This window comes from Prunus persica, chromosome G3 (assembly GCF_000346465.2).
Source record: "Prunus persica cultivar Lovell chromosome G3, Prunus_persica_NCBIv2, whole genome shotgun sequence".
NCBI lineage: Eukaryota > Viridiplantae > Streptophyta > Magnoliopsida > Rosales > Rosaceae > Prunus > Prunus persica.
In genome coordinates this window covers 8,474,107-8,492,236 of record NC_034011.1, presented here as the reverse complement: position 1 = coordinate 8,492,236, position 18,130 = coordinate 8,474,107, and the positions used below count along the sequence as shown (strand labels likewise).

General features: G+C 35.3%; 3 protein-coding genes across 3 annotated transcripts; 1 reads left to right on the top strand and 2 right to left on the bottom strand.

Annotated features, from left to right (window-relative positions):
- LOC18784497 lies at nt 796-4,351 on the top strand. The gene is made up of 2 exons (XM_020559245.1): nt 796-1,229; nt 3,759-4,351. The coding sequence occupies exons 1-2, from the start codon at nt 1,013-1,015 to the stop codon at nt 3,953-3,955; spliced, it is 414 nt and encodes a 137-aa protein (XP_020414834.1). The 5' UTR covers nt 796-1,012; the 3' UTR covers nt 3,956-4,351.
- On the bottom strand, nt 5,570-11,551 carry LOC18783348 (putative glucose-6-phosphate 1-epimerase). The gene is made up of 9 exons (XM_007215631.2): nt 11,291-11,551; nt 9,511-9,585; nt 8,727-8,783; nt 8,472-8,632; nt 7,992-8,132; nt 7,379-7,481; nt 7,177-7,276; nt 6,604-6,851; nt 5,570-6,026 (listed from the first exon to the last, which is right to left on the bottom strand). The coding sequence occupies exons 1-8, from the start codon at nt 11,396-11,398 to the stop codon at nt 6,637-6,639; spliced, it is 960 nt and encodes a 319-aa protein (XP_007215693.1). The 5' UTR covers nt 11,399-11,551; the 3' UTR covers nt 5,570-6,026; nt 6,604-6,636.
- On the bottom strand, nt 17,120-17,777 carry LOC109947970 (uncharacterized mitochondrial protein AtMg00810-like). The gene is made up of 2 exons (XM_020559856.1): nt 17,750-17,777; nt 17,120-17,592 (listed from the first exon to the last, which is right to left on the bottom strand). The coding sequence occupies exons 1-2, from the start codon at nt 17,775-17,777 to the stop codon at nt 17,120-17,122; spliced, it is 501 nt and encodes a 166-aa protein (XP_020415445.1).

Below are 18,130 nucleotides of genomic sequence, written 5' to 3'. Positions count from 1 at the left end.
AATAATTGGCAATTAAATATAAGAATATTGGTAATTAACGTTTAGGGTTTTTTTTAGATAAAAAATAATCTTGGGTTTAGTTTAGTAGTAGTTTATAGAGCTTAATTGTTAATTGAATCCACATATTATCCATCATTTTGAGTTAGTCTAGTGGCTACAATTATTGCCATGAAACCCTTTCTTCTCTGCAGCCACTAAACAAGAGTGAATTACCATGAGCACTCAAAGCAGTTTCGATTGGCCTTTTGTGGTTCGTTTGTATTTGTGGCTAACGAGCGATTTTTTTTGGCTGAATCATAAATGCAATCACAGAATTTCTTTAAAAAAAAAAAAAAAAAAGCGATTGTGATTCTAATTATGGTATAATTACAATTATTAATTATACAAACAAGAATCGTTATGCAAGCAACCATTACATGAAGTTTCTCTCTTTTCTCTCCAACCAAAATTAAAATTTTTAGGACTCTCTAGTTTCAATCTTCCCCCATGGCCAGAACATTATAATTAAAACTGTTTCCTGGCAAGTAAAAATCTTAATACCCTTTCATACAAAGAAGAGATCGAGAGAGAGGTAATGCATGTCTTTTTCTTAGTTCCCTCTTCTTCTTTTTTTTAATTACCCAATACAATTGGATAAGGTCATTTTCAACTTTCACATAATTTAAGAAGGCGTACGTCGAGAAGAAAACTGAACAAACAGTAAGACCAGATTAGATGTGTCCATCCATACATATACATCCATACATATTTTTAAAAAAAGTCTTATAAAGTAGGGTTTTGCAAATAAAGAATATAATAAACACAGAGAGAGAGAGAGAGAGAGAGAGAGAGCAAGTGTCGGTGGCACTTATTAGAAGCTTATAACAGACAAACCGGTGGGCAGGCAGCTCTCCACTGTGATTTTCTTCCAGAGCTCCCTCTCTCTCTCTCTCTCTAAAATCATTTCTCCATCTGCAAGAAATTACGTGGGTATATGTAGCAAGTGAGAGAGGGAGAGAGATCATCAGAGTGTATGTGTGAAAGAGAGAAGGGTGCAGGTCTGGCAGGGCAAAGGAGCATAGCGATTAGAGTGAGTAGTGGAGGTGGGGGGTATAACAAGAAAAAAATCAAAGGCAGAAAGAAGGTGAAAGTTATCAAAGAAAGGTTGATGGATTTTTGGCACAAGATGATCTTCCCTGTCCGCCGCGTCTGGCTCACTGTCTCTGCTCGCATTAAAGCTCGCAAAAATGGTCAGTTCACAATTTTTTGTTTTTCTTCTGCTCCATATATATAATATCTCCGTTTTTATTTATTTTGTTATTTCTTTTATACATGCCATGCCATCTTCTCGATAATAACTTCCGGAAGTTCAGAGAAAATATATACAACATAATTGGGATGAATAAGAATTTAATCTCTATTTGTTTTCATTAAGAAGCAAAGTTTTAGTTTCATTTCTCCCTATCAATAAGTCTTCCTTTCTTTGTGATTGAACAACTTCTCCAACGTTGATCCATCAGTGATTCAGTGCTGCATTTTTTTATAAAAATTTTGCTACATCATTAAATGTTTTTATTTTTATTTTTTTTAATAGGCTAGATCCCACCTCTCTCTCTCTCTCTCTCTCTCTCTCTCCCCCCGATCTCTGGCCACCACATCTCATCCCCTACTTCTGGAGTTGTGGTCCCTTCTGTCATATTTAGAATTATTTTAACAACACTTGTACATCATTAGCCACATAACAGTTTTCATATTTCAACCTTTGATTTCCCTCATTAAAAACTAAAGTCGTTTTCTTTGATCCGACTTGAACTAATAAATCTTTTCCCTCCTTGTTTTCTTTGTACATTTTTTTAACATATATTAGTTTACCCTTACAAGCAACCGAATTATTTTTTAACAATTTGCATCTCTTTTTATTTTACCACAAGGTCAAATTTATCTAAACTTGTATATTTAATAAATATTGTCGGTGCTTGAGTAATTGAATTTGTCTGTAACCAAAAATAAAAAATGTCAAATTCAACGATCGGTTTCGTTTAAAAAAATCTAATCCCAACTGCCGATTGATGACTCTGCATGAGAAAAGTCTTACAAGATTAAAGAAGACTCATGAGTCATACCTAAAAAAAAAGTACGAGTGTGGCTTTTATTTTTTTCCCTCTAATTTTTAATAATTAATTAAGGGGGCTCATAGAAAAATAATTAATCAAGTGGTGCTGGTAATTGGAGATTACTTCTAATTCATTTTGCCCAAAAAAAAAAAACAATAGTATTTTCTTGTGATGTGCTGCTTTTTCATTTGAGCTTACATCTCGCTGGCCTCCCCACTCAGCAAGTTGTTTCTTACCAAACCTCCACAATTCTCTAGTGAATGCCTACAAGTTGAAGTTGGCGTCATTTGTTTGCTAGGCGCAGGATTCATTGAATTATTGTAGATGCAAATTCATCGTTATCTAAACGACTTTGAATTGTTGATTGATATGCAATTAATATAAAAAATTATAAAATTTACATTAATCGACGGTTGTCGACACCTTACACACGTAGATATATAGGAGACTTTTTCGTGCATTTCTTTTTTTGCCTAATTATGAGCCATGGTTATAGTATTTCTGTAGATTTACTATTATAAATTTAAAAATAACTGATAATTTATCCAAGTTTAATATACTTTGCCATTTGAGAAAACAAGCTTTGATTCCATCATGTGGGGAGTTTCTTTCCACCACCACTACCACAACAACCAATGATGAATTCAACCAAACCTTTCAAATAGTTATAAAAAGAGTTTTGTTTTGTTTTGTTTGTTCTTTTTGTAATTTCTTGCAAATAGGCCCAAAAGAAAAAGAAGATTGGCACATAGATTATTGAAAGATCCCATTGCTGGTGCGCTATCCACTAGAGTAAATTAAGGCAGGCCAAAGTGTCTGTGATTGTACGGAATTTTCTAATTAGTGATTAACTCCTGCCATTCAAATTGATGGACAAGAGGTTTGTAGCAAAAGTGATTAAGATTATTTAGCTGTGCACTTGAGATTTTAGATTCGATTTCTCTCTTCTTCAATATCTCTCTCTTATATAAAAATAAAATAAAAAATAAAAAATTGATGAATCTACTTTAGGGACCATCCAATTTCTATTTTACATCTCGTAAAAGTAGTCACCAATCTTCTGTTTTGTTTTTGGGTCGAAAGCTGAAGGGTTTAAGAGATAGGATCAACATCTTTATTGATGCAACTTGATGTCGACCAGATCACTAAAATGGTGGCCTGACAACAACCTCAACATATTATTCTAATCACTATCTTGAGCATGAAATTTCCCACACCATAAAAATATCATTGTCGACGGTTGATGATGTTGTTTGAACCACTAACATCTTTGCCACTTGGAAGCATCTTGTATTCAGATATATCACATGATATCCCAACTACCTGGGACATCATCATGATAAGTGTCACATTATTTCTTTGGTTATGGTCAATAAATTAATGGCTAACATGGGTTCAATTAAGTTGGTTTTCTAGAATTTATTCTAATTTTTTTTTAATAACAGTCGATGTGGGTTAGATCAGTTAGTTAAAACAGTGAACCCGCTACTCTTACACCAAAGTTCTTAAAATGTACATATCAAAACACGAACGATTTAGAATACTTATCAAGAAACTAATCTGTGGTTGCTAACTCTTTGGCTAAGAAGGGACACTTTTCTTTGGATACTTGTATTTGGTTTAGAATCTCATCTCATGTCACTTACAAGTCTTGTTTTGGAGCAGGTGCTGGACTTTTGAAGCTTCATGACGATGTACAAACCTGTGGATATCAAGATGTGCAGGTGATGTGGCAGATGCTGAGCAGAGACACTGAGCTGACAAGTCACCATTCCAAACGCAAACAAAGACCCTTCTGGAGAGTTTTTGAATTTTCTAGCAACAATAGTAAACCCTCACCACTCTCTTCAAATCATGCATGAAATTAAACAGTCAGATACTACAAAAATAGTGACAATTAATAATGTGTTGCTGCTGCCCCGAAAAAAAAAAAAAAAACATGACATTTGGCATCATATTTTTACTGTCAAATTGCTCCAAGACTTACATTGGCATATGGTACACAAGCTGTTGCAGGTGTCAAAACCACAGTCATATAAGGTGAAATTGTGTATCTATTTTTACCTCTATTGTGTGTAAATTAGTACTATCAGAGATTACCCAAGTGATCATTTGTAAATATAAATAATGTTTTTCCATGAAAATCAGAAAAAGAAAAGCCAGATAATTTGAAAGAGCCTCCATATATATAGAGAGCTCATTTTTCCCTATACTATCATTTGTAAATATAAATAATATAAGCTGGTGGTTCTGAATTTCTTAACTGAGTTTGACTTGCACCATGTGTAATGAGGTTTGAAATTAGAATAATGCTACTCTTACTACATTTGCAACCAAAAAAAAGAAAAAAATCGTCAAAAACAATCTACCCATTTTCTTCGACGTGTGTATGTGGTAAAAACGCATTTAAGAAAATCATTTTTCCAAGAAGTGAAAAAAATGAAGAACGTGTTATGCTGCTAACTTATCTTATTAATAGGATACAATCCATGAAATAAAAATGATGAAAACAAAAGTAAATGGAGATATATTAAATTACGTATCCTTACTAATATGTAAATAAGTTAAACTTGGTAGGTAAGTTAATCTATATATATAAATAAGTTAAACTTGGTAGGTAAGTTAATATATATATATATATATATATACAGTCCCGATCTCTTGGACCACAGGAGTCCAAGAGATTGTGGTCACTCACCGTGTGGATATTTAATGCATATATATATATATATAAAGTAAAAGGTAGAGAATGGTAAAACATTCAAAATACCAAAAAATACACTTAGTTAATTCAAGTATTAAGAATTAAAATTATTAATTAAATGAGGATAATATAATAAATTTACACTTTTTCATATTTAAAAAATTTAAAAATCAGATAATAAATCCTATTTTTATGTAACACAATTACCCATTATCTTTTTTTAATTTTAAAATAAATTTAAATTTTTTTAAAAAACAGCCTCTCGCAGACGCGAAAGCGCGTGCGGAAGGCTAGTATAGATGAAACAAACATCCAACATAACTACACATGCTATAAAATGTGTTACCTAAAATTCAAGTAGAGTAAAAGACGAGCACCATTACTACATATGAGGGGTGTACTGAATTGGGATTTTGGTGTGTTGTAAAGAAAGTGGTGGAACCCACATAAAGAAAGAGAAGGAAATAATATTCAAAAAGCTTAATGATGATATTGGAAGCCATCCAATTTGCCTATAAATAGGCTTCCCATTGCTTAGCAAAACACACCAACGGAGACGAGAGGAAAGAAAGGAAGAGAAGAAAGGAAGAGTGAGAGGAAAGAAGGGAGAGCGAAGCCTGTGTGTTAGTGAGTTCTATCTGCGAAAATTCTGTCAGTGTAGATACTAGAAGAGCATATATAATTCTACTCCTAATATTCAGTGATACTTTTCATACTCTGATTACTTTATTTTTATAACACGGTGGATATTGTAACAAAAACGAAATTTTCCTTTCAAGAAACAAAAAAGAACTACACTGCAGAAATATTACTTACAAAACAAACTAAATCTTGGTGTTAAAATCTTGGAAACGACCCCATCCATCGGGTGCTTGGTAACATTACGTTCCAAAGATAAGCCAGAGAATAACAAGAGTCATCCTTAGACGAGGGCAAAGAATACTCATTAACAGGAAAGAATACAATTGTATCTGAGAACAGTTTAAGAGAGGGAAGATTAAATGGGGCCAGAAAACGAAGGGGGTACCAAAAGGCCTTCAGTTTTCTTCTTTTCATTTCTTCGGTATTAAGTCCCTATAGATGTACAAAATATTAACTAACTTTTCTTTAACTGCCTTCTTCTGTCGTCTTTCGTTAATCAAATGTCCAATGAAATAATTATAGACAATTCTGCTTACTGAATCTGTCATCCAACAAAAAGCCTGCCAAATCTAGAATGCATAGTGTGCCTGCAATGCATTCATTATAGTCATCATCACCACTTCATCACAAACGGAAACAGAAGGGAAAAAAAAAAAAAAAATACAAGCAAATTAAGAAGCTTGCAGGCAAAATTAAAAAATTTCATATAGACAACTATTGAGGAAAGAGTTTTTTTATTTTTTGTTTTTTTCATTTTTTTAAAATTATTTTTTATTTTTTATTTTATTAATAAAAAAAAGAAAGAAAAAAGAAAAGAAGCTGAAATCCAACTCATAAGAAAAAATAAATAAAACCAATAGCCTTTTATGGTATAGGCATAGGGCATGACCATTGGGGGCGGCGAGGGGTTTCTAAAATGCCTACTTTATATACCTCAACTGCAGATTGAGCAAGAATAACAATCTACAACCATTTTAGAAACAACCCTCAAATTAAAGATGACCTAATCCCGCTTTTCAAAGCATATGCATTTATAATTTCCAAATTAGGTCAACTATAGAACAAGTCTTAAAGTGGTCTAGCAGAAATTGTATTATGTTATATAAATTTAGAACTTGCTATTGTATCAAAAAACTTAAACATTGGGTAGGTGTAGTAAACTACCTGTACAAGAGACGCATCAAAATGGCTGATCACTTAACCGCCTTGCATTACCTTACGTGGGTCAAGCTGTCCGCTGCAGTAACTGGAAGGGACAGCAGACAGTTCCTGCCTCCCCCTCCATTCTTCACCAGGTTTCAAAGTAATAGGCTTCTCCACACAAGCGGCCTCAACACAGAGCATATGCTTGTACTCATCATCCCCAAAATCAGAAATTGCCTTTGCTTTCTTATCCCACGGATTCCAGACCACTGCAATGCAAAAGGACCATCTGATAAACACTAAAGCCAAGTTTTGTTTTGTATACCATAAGCACTTACGCGAAACATGCAGAACCTTTTATGTTCGCTCAATTGACTTGGTATCTAGCCATAGTTAAATAAACGGTAGCATTCACTTAACAAAATAATAAAAGACAGATTGGTTCTTTGTTAATTCTTTGAATGTTTACAATTATCATAACAGCTTGTCTAAACTCTATACACCTTCATCAAAATACAGCCTTTATTTTCTTTGATAAGTTTCTCAACATAATATAGTTTTCTAGCAAAGAAAAATGAATGAACAAAAACTCACCAGCATCTGGAAGTCCGTCCTTCCGCAACACAAATGTTCTCTTCCTCTCATGGTCCAGAATAGCAATTTTTGTAGGCGTACTCAGATAAATTTTGTCCACCTTGACAATGAAAGTATCATTTACTAACAAATAAACATATATATAAGAACCAAAACAACAGTGTCAAAAATACAACGCATCTGGATAAGGACAAACACTAACTTCTGACTCGAATGTTATCGCATCCCCTTGCTCAGTAAATCGCTCTCTACCCTTCAAGTTGTCCAGATAATCCAGTGTCTCTAGTCCTTCCACTCGCACTTCACTAAACAAAGGCAACATGACAGTTAATGTGCAAACCACACAAAAGGAACACTTTCCAGCAATGGATTATGCAGATGCACATACAGGCATCTCCATTATGTATTTAACTAAAACTTCTGCTCGCATTTAAATATCACAGCTAGAATGTGGGATGTGTTATTGCCCCTTCCAAAAAAATATTAAAAGATAATTTATTTAGTTTAATTGTCTACTCGAATATTTCTTATAGTGCTAGAAATGGCATACAATGCAGATCAGAACTAAACAAAATCTGACGAATGCTACCCTAGAATATCATATTAACATTCCCATTTTCACAACCCGATTCTGAAAGGAATTATAACCTGGTGTTTTTAATAAATATATGGCTGAACTAGTACTGGTCAAATAACATCAAGGGCGCAATAATAGCATATGTTTATGATGCTTGCCAGTCAAATACAGCTGCCCAGGAAACATGAATTTGATTATAAAGAATTCAAAACAATAGCAAGAAATCGCATCACTAAACCTGATATCAGTTACGAAAAGATAGGTGTTATAAGCGAATGTGAACGTAAACGACTTTCCATCAGTGTTTGTATTTCGGATGCGGGAAGTCAACATCAAATCCCCTCCTGGTCCCAGAGTAACCCTAAGGCGAAATTCATATCTGCAAATGATTGCTATTACATCATTACTTGACCGAGCAAACAGAGATCCATGGGATTGCAACAAACATACATTAAAGCAAAAACAAAAACAAAAATGAATAAGAACTGACATATTTGAAATCTAACACTTCGCAGAGCATAGAATTGCATTCTACTTAACTGATTGTGCAAAATTATAACACTATAATCACATATGACATTCTATGATATGTCTCTGCATGTATGTGCGCATAAACAGAAGCACAGATCTGGAATTTTCCTGTTCCAGCCACCATGGAAGCAATTACATGCTACCTTAGCTGAATTAAACATGTAATTATCAAATTTAAGTCCACTACCTGTGCGACCAGATCTTTGAATCCTCTTCAGAGGGTTTAAGGATTAAATCAATAAAAGCCTTGTTGCCGCTATTTGTTGGAAATGGAGGGGGATCATGATCAATACTCCAAAACCTATTCCTTGCAAATCCATGTTGTTCAAGAGAACCATGACTTCCAAACTGCATGTGCCAACTAATTATTATTTAAAGAAAAAAAAAAAGTAATACTAACCAAAGCAAATAAAACAGAAGATAAAAGATGAGAAACTCCTACTTGCGGAAAGCAGATTGGAATTCCTCCACGGATAGCCTTAGGAGACTTAAAAGTAGCCTGCAATAAACATGCATACATTTTAGAAAAGGAGGGGGGAACACATACTGAAAACAATCTTTAGGCCTAACAAAGATCAGATTATCTCATCTCATCCATATGTTCCTCAAAAATCATTCTCCCAATATCCATCACCTGAGTTTGTTCCTTTTAGTTCTATGTCCTCTCTAAGCTTTAAAGCCAGCCACGAAGCTACGAATGCAACAGGGCTACTAAGCAAGATTCCACATATAATTTTAATTTGCTGTCCACATTTAAAATTTTTCTAAATTCATTTGGGACATAATAAAGAAAAAAGTTTGAAATCATCAATAGAATGACAGGTTCAAGCTACATCAAGTTTGCGTTCCACAAAAAGGCTGAAAGAGCACTTCTTAAAAGTGGGTTATCAGGTTCACGCTATAACTATGGCATCAAGCGCTCCAAGAGGTTTATTGGGTGTTTTGCATGAAAATGGGTTGCATTCTGCACAATGACTTAACTGTTTAATAACATCCGTGACAACATACTTATCTCATGTAAATAGTTTTCTCACAATAAGTAACAGCTGAAATGTAAGTTGCGCTTGTGCGAATGATATCTAACATGCACGTTTTGTTTTCCTAGTCCCTCATGTGACTGAAAACCAATCAATAGCATATGAATAACTAGAAGTAACTTCAAGAAAAGTTATCAGTTATGTAAGGATAAACAACTTCCGTGCAACATCTCTACCAAAATGTGATACCTTGCTACTAACAAAAAGCAACTCTTCGCCATATTCATTTTTCCATGATGTAACTTGACCACCATACAAATACACCTGTTTTCAAAAGTAGAAAAAATATTCATTAGTAATCTAAGAATTAGCCTTAGATGTCAAACTTGAGGACTCATGCACGAAATATAGAGGAACACTCAAGTTAACGCCATACAGGCAGAATTCATGAGATTGAATAAGGAACAGTCAACAAGTTGACAACCACATCAATCTAAGACCATAGATTTTCTTTTAAAGAAGGGAATGAAATATTACACACAGAAACTTTGTCAAAGAAGAGATTATTGGTACTATGTGGAATGTACTCAAATGCTTTAGCAAATCAATACTAAACACTACACATGCTCGCACACTCGCGAGTAGCATCCAAACACACAACATGAAGCATAGTAGTCCAGAAAAGTTCCATATTCTGCAGTAAACTTAAAATACCAATGGCATTCTCTACCATAAGGTTGTAGAGTTAACATAGGTTAATGGCACACAAACTTTCAAAGAACTTTTTGTACTATGAGATCTATGACATATAACAGGAAACAGATTAGCGTTTAGCATGGGAACGTATACAAAGTGCAAAAGCCAGAACATTTTCATATTCTGTAGCGAAGTTAAAATAAAGAGTAGCCAAGGTTTTAAGAGTTCACATAGGTAAAAGGCACATGAACTTATTTACATATGTTTATAACTATGAGAGTTATGAAATATAATAAAATAGAATAACAGTAATTGACAATCCACACTCTTACTATTGAATAGATCACATGTATTCGTATACCCACTGCAGCACAGCTAATGCGACATTCGACCAAATCCCATAACCCATTACCGACAAATAATAGCATATTTAATCACCATAAATTGAATCTCTCCCTTACAGAGGACACATGCTTCAAATCTCTTTGTCCATTCAGGACACTAAAAATTGAACCCAGAAGCAGTATTCTGACTCATTTGACCCACCACTCTTCCAAACAAAGAACATCGGGGGAGGAATGTCATCCAACTAAACTTTTGTAAAATGGTCGCACACTCAAAGTAGCACACAGCCAATACTAAGATGTACTTAGCATCACAAATGGACTGGAATCAAATCCACTATACACTCTGAAAGCCCAAATATGTGGAACAAGACGATTAGAGCAACTGCCTGCCCCTCTAAACAACAATTACCTTTCGGAACTGATAAGATATTCAAGAAATTGAAGCTCCACCGAAGGAAAAGGTATGTCGATAATGTTGTACACCGACAAAAGCAAGAAAAAAGCTGAAGATAATCAAAGATTACCTGGGTTGAAATTGCATTGATATATTTTTTTGTTTTCTATTTCTTCCTTTCAATGACAGGATTCAAGCAATAAAAAATTTCAGTAAGCAACGATTCTATCTGTTATTGTTGAACTAGACAAATTGCAATTCCATACTTGTATACAAAGCTCATCCTATATCTAAGGACATCCAAAAAGTAAAAATATATAAATAATTAAATCAAGTAGAATTTTACATAGTATATGAATTAAAATTGAAAATTCGAGGACAGCGCATGTATCTATCACAATTTGGTTTCAAGATTCTGTGCCATTTTAAGTTTCTAACAAAAACAGAATGCAAAAGTATTCTATATAGAAATGATAATGAATTAATCAACAATGAAAGAACTCAATGAAACTGATGTTTAGGGAAATGAACATTATTAACAAAAATGTTGAGAAGGAAATGAAAAAGATCGGAGAAAGAGAAGGGTTGGTACCTCAGCGGAAGAGCCTCGAACCTCTCTGAGAACGACCTTGTCAAGGCCATTTGCGCCCTTACAGCGCTCCACAAACACCTTCTCTCTCTCCCGAGCACCGGAAGACATCTTTCTCTCTATGGCTCTCTTTCGCTCTATTATGCCCTGCAATTTTAAACCTTTTCAGATCCTATACTACGCCTCATATATATTTTTATTTTTATTTGTACAAAGTATCTTGGGAAATCTTTATATTTTCTTGGCTGATGTGGGAGATACAATAGGTAATTTGGAATATTCAATATTATTGTTTGAGATATTTTAGAGTAGATTGCCAAACACCCCCTAAATTAGGACTCCAATCGAATTTAACCTCTCGAATTAAAAAGTCAGTCAATTTAACACTTGAATTAATTAAAGAGTAAACTACAGTAAATCCCCCAACTTATAGGATCATTTACGAGTCCATACCTGATTTTGGGGACATTTATGAGTATATACTCAAAGTCGCGGAAAATCTACAATTTGTCCCATCTGTTAGCAAGATCGTTAGAAAATCCGTTATTTACCTATGTGACATTTATGGGACCCATTTTTTAATTGACGTGGACTTATAGGTGGACAAATAAATAATAAAAAATTATATACACATACAAAATAATTTTTAAATAATATTAAAATCATTAAAAATGAAAATAAAAATAAAAAAATCTCATCTCTCTTCTCCAACCCAACCAACCACCCCGACCACCTTGCCCACCCCTTCCCAGCCCCTCTCCGTCTCTACCCCACCACCCCTCTCCGTCGCAGCCATCATCTTGCCCAATTGCTTATAATCCCTCTGTTTCGTTATTGTGCAAACCAAATTTCGTGAATCTAACACTGAGAACTTCTTTGATTCTTCCAAAAAGATGAAACCCGAAGTTCAGCTCAGTCGAATTCCACTACCCATATCCAAAATGAAGCATTTGAATGAGTATACAAAACACATCATAGAGTGCAAATGACTGGATTTCATCACAATTTTAAAGAAAAACCATTTGTTCTGTTTCATTCACCCAAAACATACACTCAAATCTACTTTCTCAGCATCCAAACAAAGCTAGAAAGGAAGAAAAGAAAGGCAACCCATTAAAACCCGTTACTTTCTGGGCGAGTTTTGCAAAACTTTGAGATCTAGGTTTGAGAGAATCCATGGTTTCTCAGAAGCCCCAAAATGGACGTAGGTCATCGTTGCTGCTCTATCGACTTCGAATTCTCACTCTTATTTGCTCGAAACGGCATCGTCACCTTCCTCTTCTCCGGCGTGCCTTTCCTTGTACTCGGAGACGGCGTCGGCTTCACTTTGCTCACCTGAAGCGAATACGACTCGCCTTGAAACGAAACCGATAAGCTCCTTGTTGAAGTAAATAAGAGCTTCTGAGCCGCAGACATTTCGCCGCCGCCAGAGCCACCATACACAACTTGATCTCATGAGATCTGGGTTTGGGAGAATCCATGGTTTCTCATAAGCCCCAAAACGAAGTCTGCTTTTTTTGATGACTACAACTTGGTCCCTTCGGAAGTTGAAATCACATATTCTGGTGACAACCATGGTTGAGGTCGACGACGATCAATTCGGAAAATTGAAAACCCCCAACCCAAGCGACGATCAATCCTTAATTGGGAGGCCGAGGAACAAAGATGGGGATCGTAAGGTCTCCGAGGGAAGCAAGAGGAAGAGGCAGTTGATGAGGATAGAGAAATTGTTTTATTTTGATTTTTAATTTTTAATTTAATTGAATAATATTATTTACTCGTTTATAATTATTTTTAAATAATATAGAATTTTTTTAGTATTTATTTGTCCACATGTAAGTCCACCTCATTAAAAAAATAGAACCCACATTCGTCACGTCAGTATTTAACAAATTCACTAACGATTTGGCTAACGGAGGGGGCAAATTGTAGGTTTTCCGCAACGTTGAGTATGTACTCATAAATGTCCCCAAAATCGAGTATGGACTCGTAAATGACCCTATAGGTTGGGGGGTTAATTGTAATTTACCCTCAATCAAAATGTTCAATTTAGTCATTACTGTTAAATTTTGTGAATTTCATCTAATATTTTGTTAGTTATAAGGGTAAACTTGTAATTTCAAGTAAAATAAATAATAAATAAATCGAACAAAAAGAAAATAAATATAAATTAATAAGAAAAATATAATAATAAAAAATAGGCAAAATTGTAACAATGGTCCCTCGACTAAGACCAAACTTTACTTTTCATCCCTCACATTGTTAAATTGTTACGGTAGTGTTTCAATTAGATCTCATGTTGTATCATTGGTCTTTTCATCAACTTAATTAAATTTTCTGTCAAAATTAAGGGCAATTTGGGAAATTCATAATTCTCTCTCTCTCTCTCTCTCTCTCTCTCTCTCTCTCTCTCTCTCTCTCCCCACGATCTTTTCTTCCCCCAACCTCAACACCTACAAACCCAGAACCCAGACCCTAGCCCACAACCCCAGCACCCATGAACCCAGAACCTTAGCCCTCATCCTTCACCCCAGATTTGATTAAGACAAAGAAGCATAGGTATCTTTTTCTTTTGCTTATATATGTCAATTTTGCCAACCACAGCCCGCCATATGCAACCAAAGCACGACAAGCTATAGACTAGAGCACACAAAATTGGCGGTGTGATGAGGGGGGAAGAAATTGGTGGGGGAATCGGGGTTGGAGAGAGAGAGAGAGAGAGAGAGATTTGATTTATTTTTTAAATTTTATGTGAAAAGACATTTTTGCCCATGCTAAGTAGGACTTGTCATTGCCATGTCATCATTTTTAACGAAAAAATTGATTGAGATGATGGAAATGACGATTTCTGAAAGTAAAGGCAAAATTAAAGTACCACTGTAACAATTTAACAATATGATGGACGAAAAGTAAAGTTTGGTCTTAATATTTTAAAAATATATTGGCTATTGGTCTAGGTTTAGTAAAAGAGTTTGGCTATTATATTTTTGTTTTCTTAAGTTATGTTGTAATTCATACTATTGTTTAAGGGAAGACTAAATCCATCACTTTTGACAAAAAAATGTGTAACAAAAACATTTAAAAGACTTAGAATTTTTTTTAATTTTTTTTATAAAAAAAGCCAGCCCGTTTAACCCCAAGCCAAACCTTTTGAAACTTCATAATTTTGAATTGGATCTTTGAATACAAACATGAGACATCATAGTTTTGAATGGATGTCTACAAAAATAGATTGTTTGGGTTAGTGAAATACAATATGGAGTGGACCCTACAAGTGATATTTGGTCATCATAAAAGTAAAACAAGTCCTTGGAATATAAAATAGTATGATTTTCAATTTGCATGATTTTTTGCAAGGATAATCTCTGAATGAATATGTGAAAAATAGATGGTTTGGATCGTTAAATTTTTTTTGAATGGAATCTCTAAATATAAACTTAAAAAATAGATGATTTGCGAAGCATATGGATGCAGTCAAGTAGTATGAGAGGATTGAAAAATTAAAATTTCAGTATCAAGTTTTATAAAAGTAAAAAATTTCTCTTCTTCCTTCCTCCACTCATTAGCCAAGATAGAGACGGGTGAAAAATGTAAGTTTGAAAAAATCCAAATCGGTTTCGTTTAGTTTGACTGAAGAATTTAATTCGAAAATTAGAATTACTTATGCACTGACACAACACGTTTGTGGCTCATGACTCATCTTCTCAAGAAAACACACACATTTAGCAAGAGATGAAAGAAGAGATTGTTTTGATAATCAATGTTATTTATGTATTTTCTTCTGATATGAACTTAATTCCGAGCTAGTAGTTTCCAAATTGAAACCAACCATTTGAGTCATTACAACACCAAATGAGATATAATTGTTTACAGAAAATACTTGTCTATTATGTTGGAAGTACAAATTTCTAGTTTTTACCAATCACAGTTTATTATGTGTACAAAAGAATTTCTTTGTGTTTTGCACGGTGAAGAATATTTTCTTCCAAAGAAGACAAACGATGTCCGTTATTTTCCATAGTTCTTACAAATAAAAATGCTTTCTAGTTGTTGCTTATAGATACTCGTGCTATGTTATTATGTTTAGTCATTATGGTATTATTTGCTTTTGTTTTACAGGTAGATGTAGATATTACTTATGAAATAAGTGATTTTTATAAAACCATTGATAGATAGACAATATTAGAGGTCGTCAATGGGCTGGGCCGGGCTAGTTCAATTCAAATTTTATGAGCTTGGGTTGGGTTAGGTTGGGCTTTAATTAAGAGAGAGAAAATAATGAACCGGGCTGGGTTGGGCTTTTTTAGAAAATTCAAAGCCCAAGCCCGCCTTATGGGCTGGGCTTGAGAAAGCCATTTGGTAGGACTGGGCTTGAGCCATTGGGCCAGGTCGAAATAGAACAAATTATAGATATAACAATAAAAGAAGCTTCATTACATGAGAATTGTAAATAGATACCAAGTACCCAAGAATCAAAAAAATCAAAAATCAAAGATGAACTTTGGGCTTTGACCATTAAGAAAGCCAAATAGTGTGCTTACTATTATTCATAAACAAAGTTGGTGATAGGTACCAACAAGTAGAAAGGATAATAAAGCAATAAAGGAGAAATTAAAATAGAGAATTCTTCATTCATGCCCTAAAATGGCCAAAGGCCTTAGACTAAATACAATGAGGTTGTGAACTTATTGCCTACAGATACGGAAAGGGAATCTATGGGCTCCTATCAATAGGCCCACTAGTGAAGGGTCCTAACATTTCACCCCTCTTGAATAAAGGCTTGTCTGCAAGCCTTAAATATGTTAAAAGAGAAATGAGCGTCCAGAGCCACAAGCAAAAGAACTGTAAAGATAAGATATGGGTAAATGCAGATAGTGTCATGAACTCTGTCCTGCTAATTTCCGGCAGTTCCATGTGTTGAACATCAAGGATCTGAAGATACTCATTTGCTTGCTTAACGAGACGTTTTTCATGGAATTGTTCTATGAAGTCCACCTTATTTTGGTGAAGTAGATGGTTGAAGGCTTTGAGAACTGTTTCATCATGATGATTGGCTATGATGGCTCTATTGAAAAGCAACAGCATGATGGCTGGACTGATCTTAATTTCTTGTACTTGTACATGGTGGTTTGATATAGAGTAAAGCATAGTAGAGTTCTTAAGGATAAACACCTTGTATGGGCTATCTCGTGCGAAGTATGTTAGAACCTTGTGTAGAAGTTTGAATTCTGATTGTATTCCTTTGTGTAAATATTACAATATTTATAATTGCACAATAAAGATATAAACGGTAAGAGCCTTGAATGGTAGTAAATACAAAATATTTGGAGAGCAAGTTAACTATTGCAATTAAGAAGAATCCATTTCAGATTCTTCTTCCTTGATGAGTGCGTGTGGTTTAACACCCCCCGCAAACTGAGCGGCCTTGGACGAACAAGTTTGGAACAAAAGAGATGGTGGCGTGGCTTGTGAAGTGGTTTAGTGAGAAGATTCGCACGTTGATCAACAAAGGGATGAAGCAGACTTGATGACTCCCAAGGGCTACCTTCTCCCGAACAAAGTGGTAGTCAAGTTCAATATGGCGAGTACGAGCATGGAATACCTGGTTTGCCTCCATATAAATTGTGTTGAGATTGTCACAATGCATGAGAACTGGAAAAGGCAGTTGAAAGCCCAGTTCATGTAACAGAGAATAGAGCCAAGAAGATTCAGCGCAAGCATGAGCAAAAGTAAGAGCATGGTACTTAGATTCCGCACTGGAGCGCGAAACTGTTGGCTGCCTTTTGGAGCAACAGGAAATAAGATTGGAGCCCAAGTAAATGAGGTAGTCAATTATGGGCACCCAGCCCAATCAGCATCTGAGTAGACGATGAGACGAATGGAAGGACCTTGGGGTGTAAAATAGAGGCCAAAGTGAATGATGCCCTTAACATAGCGGAGAATCCTCTTGACAACAACCATGTGAAGAGAGCGAGAAGAGCTCATAAACTGGGCCACAATGTTGATTGCAAAGGAAATATCTGGGCGGGTAAGGGTGAGGTATTGAAGACTCTCTACAAGTTCATGGTATTCTGTGAGAGAAACGAGCAAGTCATCATCACTGGCAGTTAGAACAGACTTGGCCGCAAGAGGAGTGGAAGCGGGCTTAGCATGTGGGAGATTACTCTTGTGTAACAAATCATGAACATACTTGAGTTGATTGAGATGAAGAACACCATCATGAGAAACAACCTGTAAACCTAAGAAGTAACTAAGAGGACCAAGGTCCTTGATGTCAAATTGGGGCTCAAAAGGGATATAAAATTCTGTAAAATAGAGGAATCACTGCCAGTAATCACAATGTCGTCAACATACAAGAGGAGAAAGATGGTGTGGAATCCCTATTGAAAGATAAAAAGTGAAGAGTCTGCCAAACTTCTTGAAAAACCAAGGGATAAGAGAAAGGTGCTGATATGATTAAACCATGCACGCGGAGCCTATTTGAGGCCATAAAGAGACTTGTGAAGTTTATAGACATGAGTAGGATGAGCAGGGTTCACAAAACCAGAGGGTTGGACCATATATACGTCTTCTTGAAGGAACCCATGAAGGAAGGCATTCTTGACATCGAGTTGCCATAAGGACCACCGGCGGGAAATTGCAAGACTGAGAACAGTGTGAATTATGGCTGATTTGACAACAAGGTTGAAGGTCTCAAAGTAGTCAATGCCAGGGAGTTGATGAAATCTCTTAGCTACTAGACGTGCCTTGTAGAGTTCAATAGTGCCATCAGAGTGATGCTTGATGCGGAAGACCCATTTGCAATCGACTGGAGTATGTGTGGGAGATGGAGGAACAAGAGAC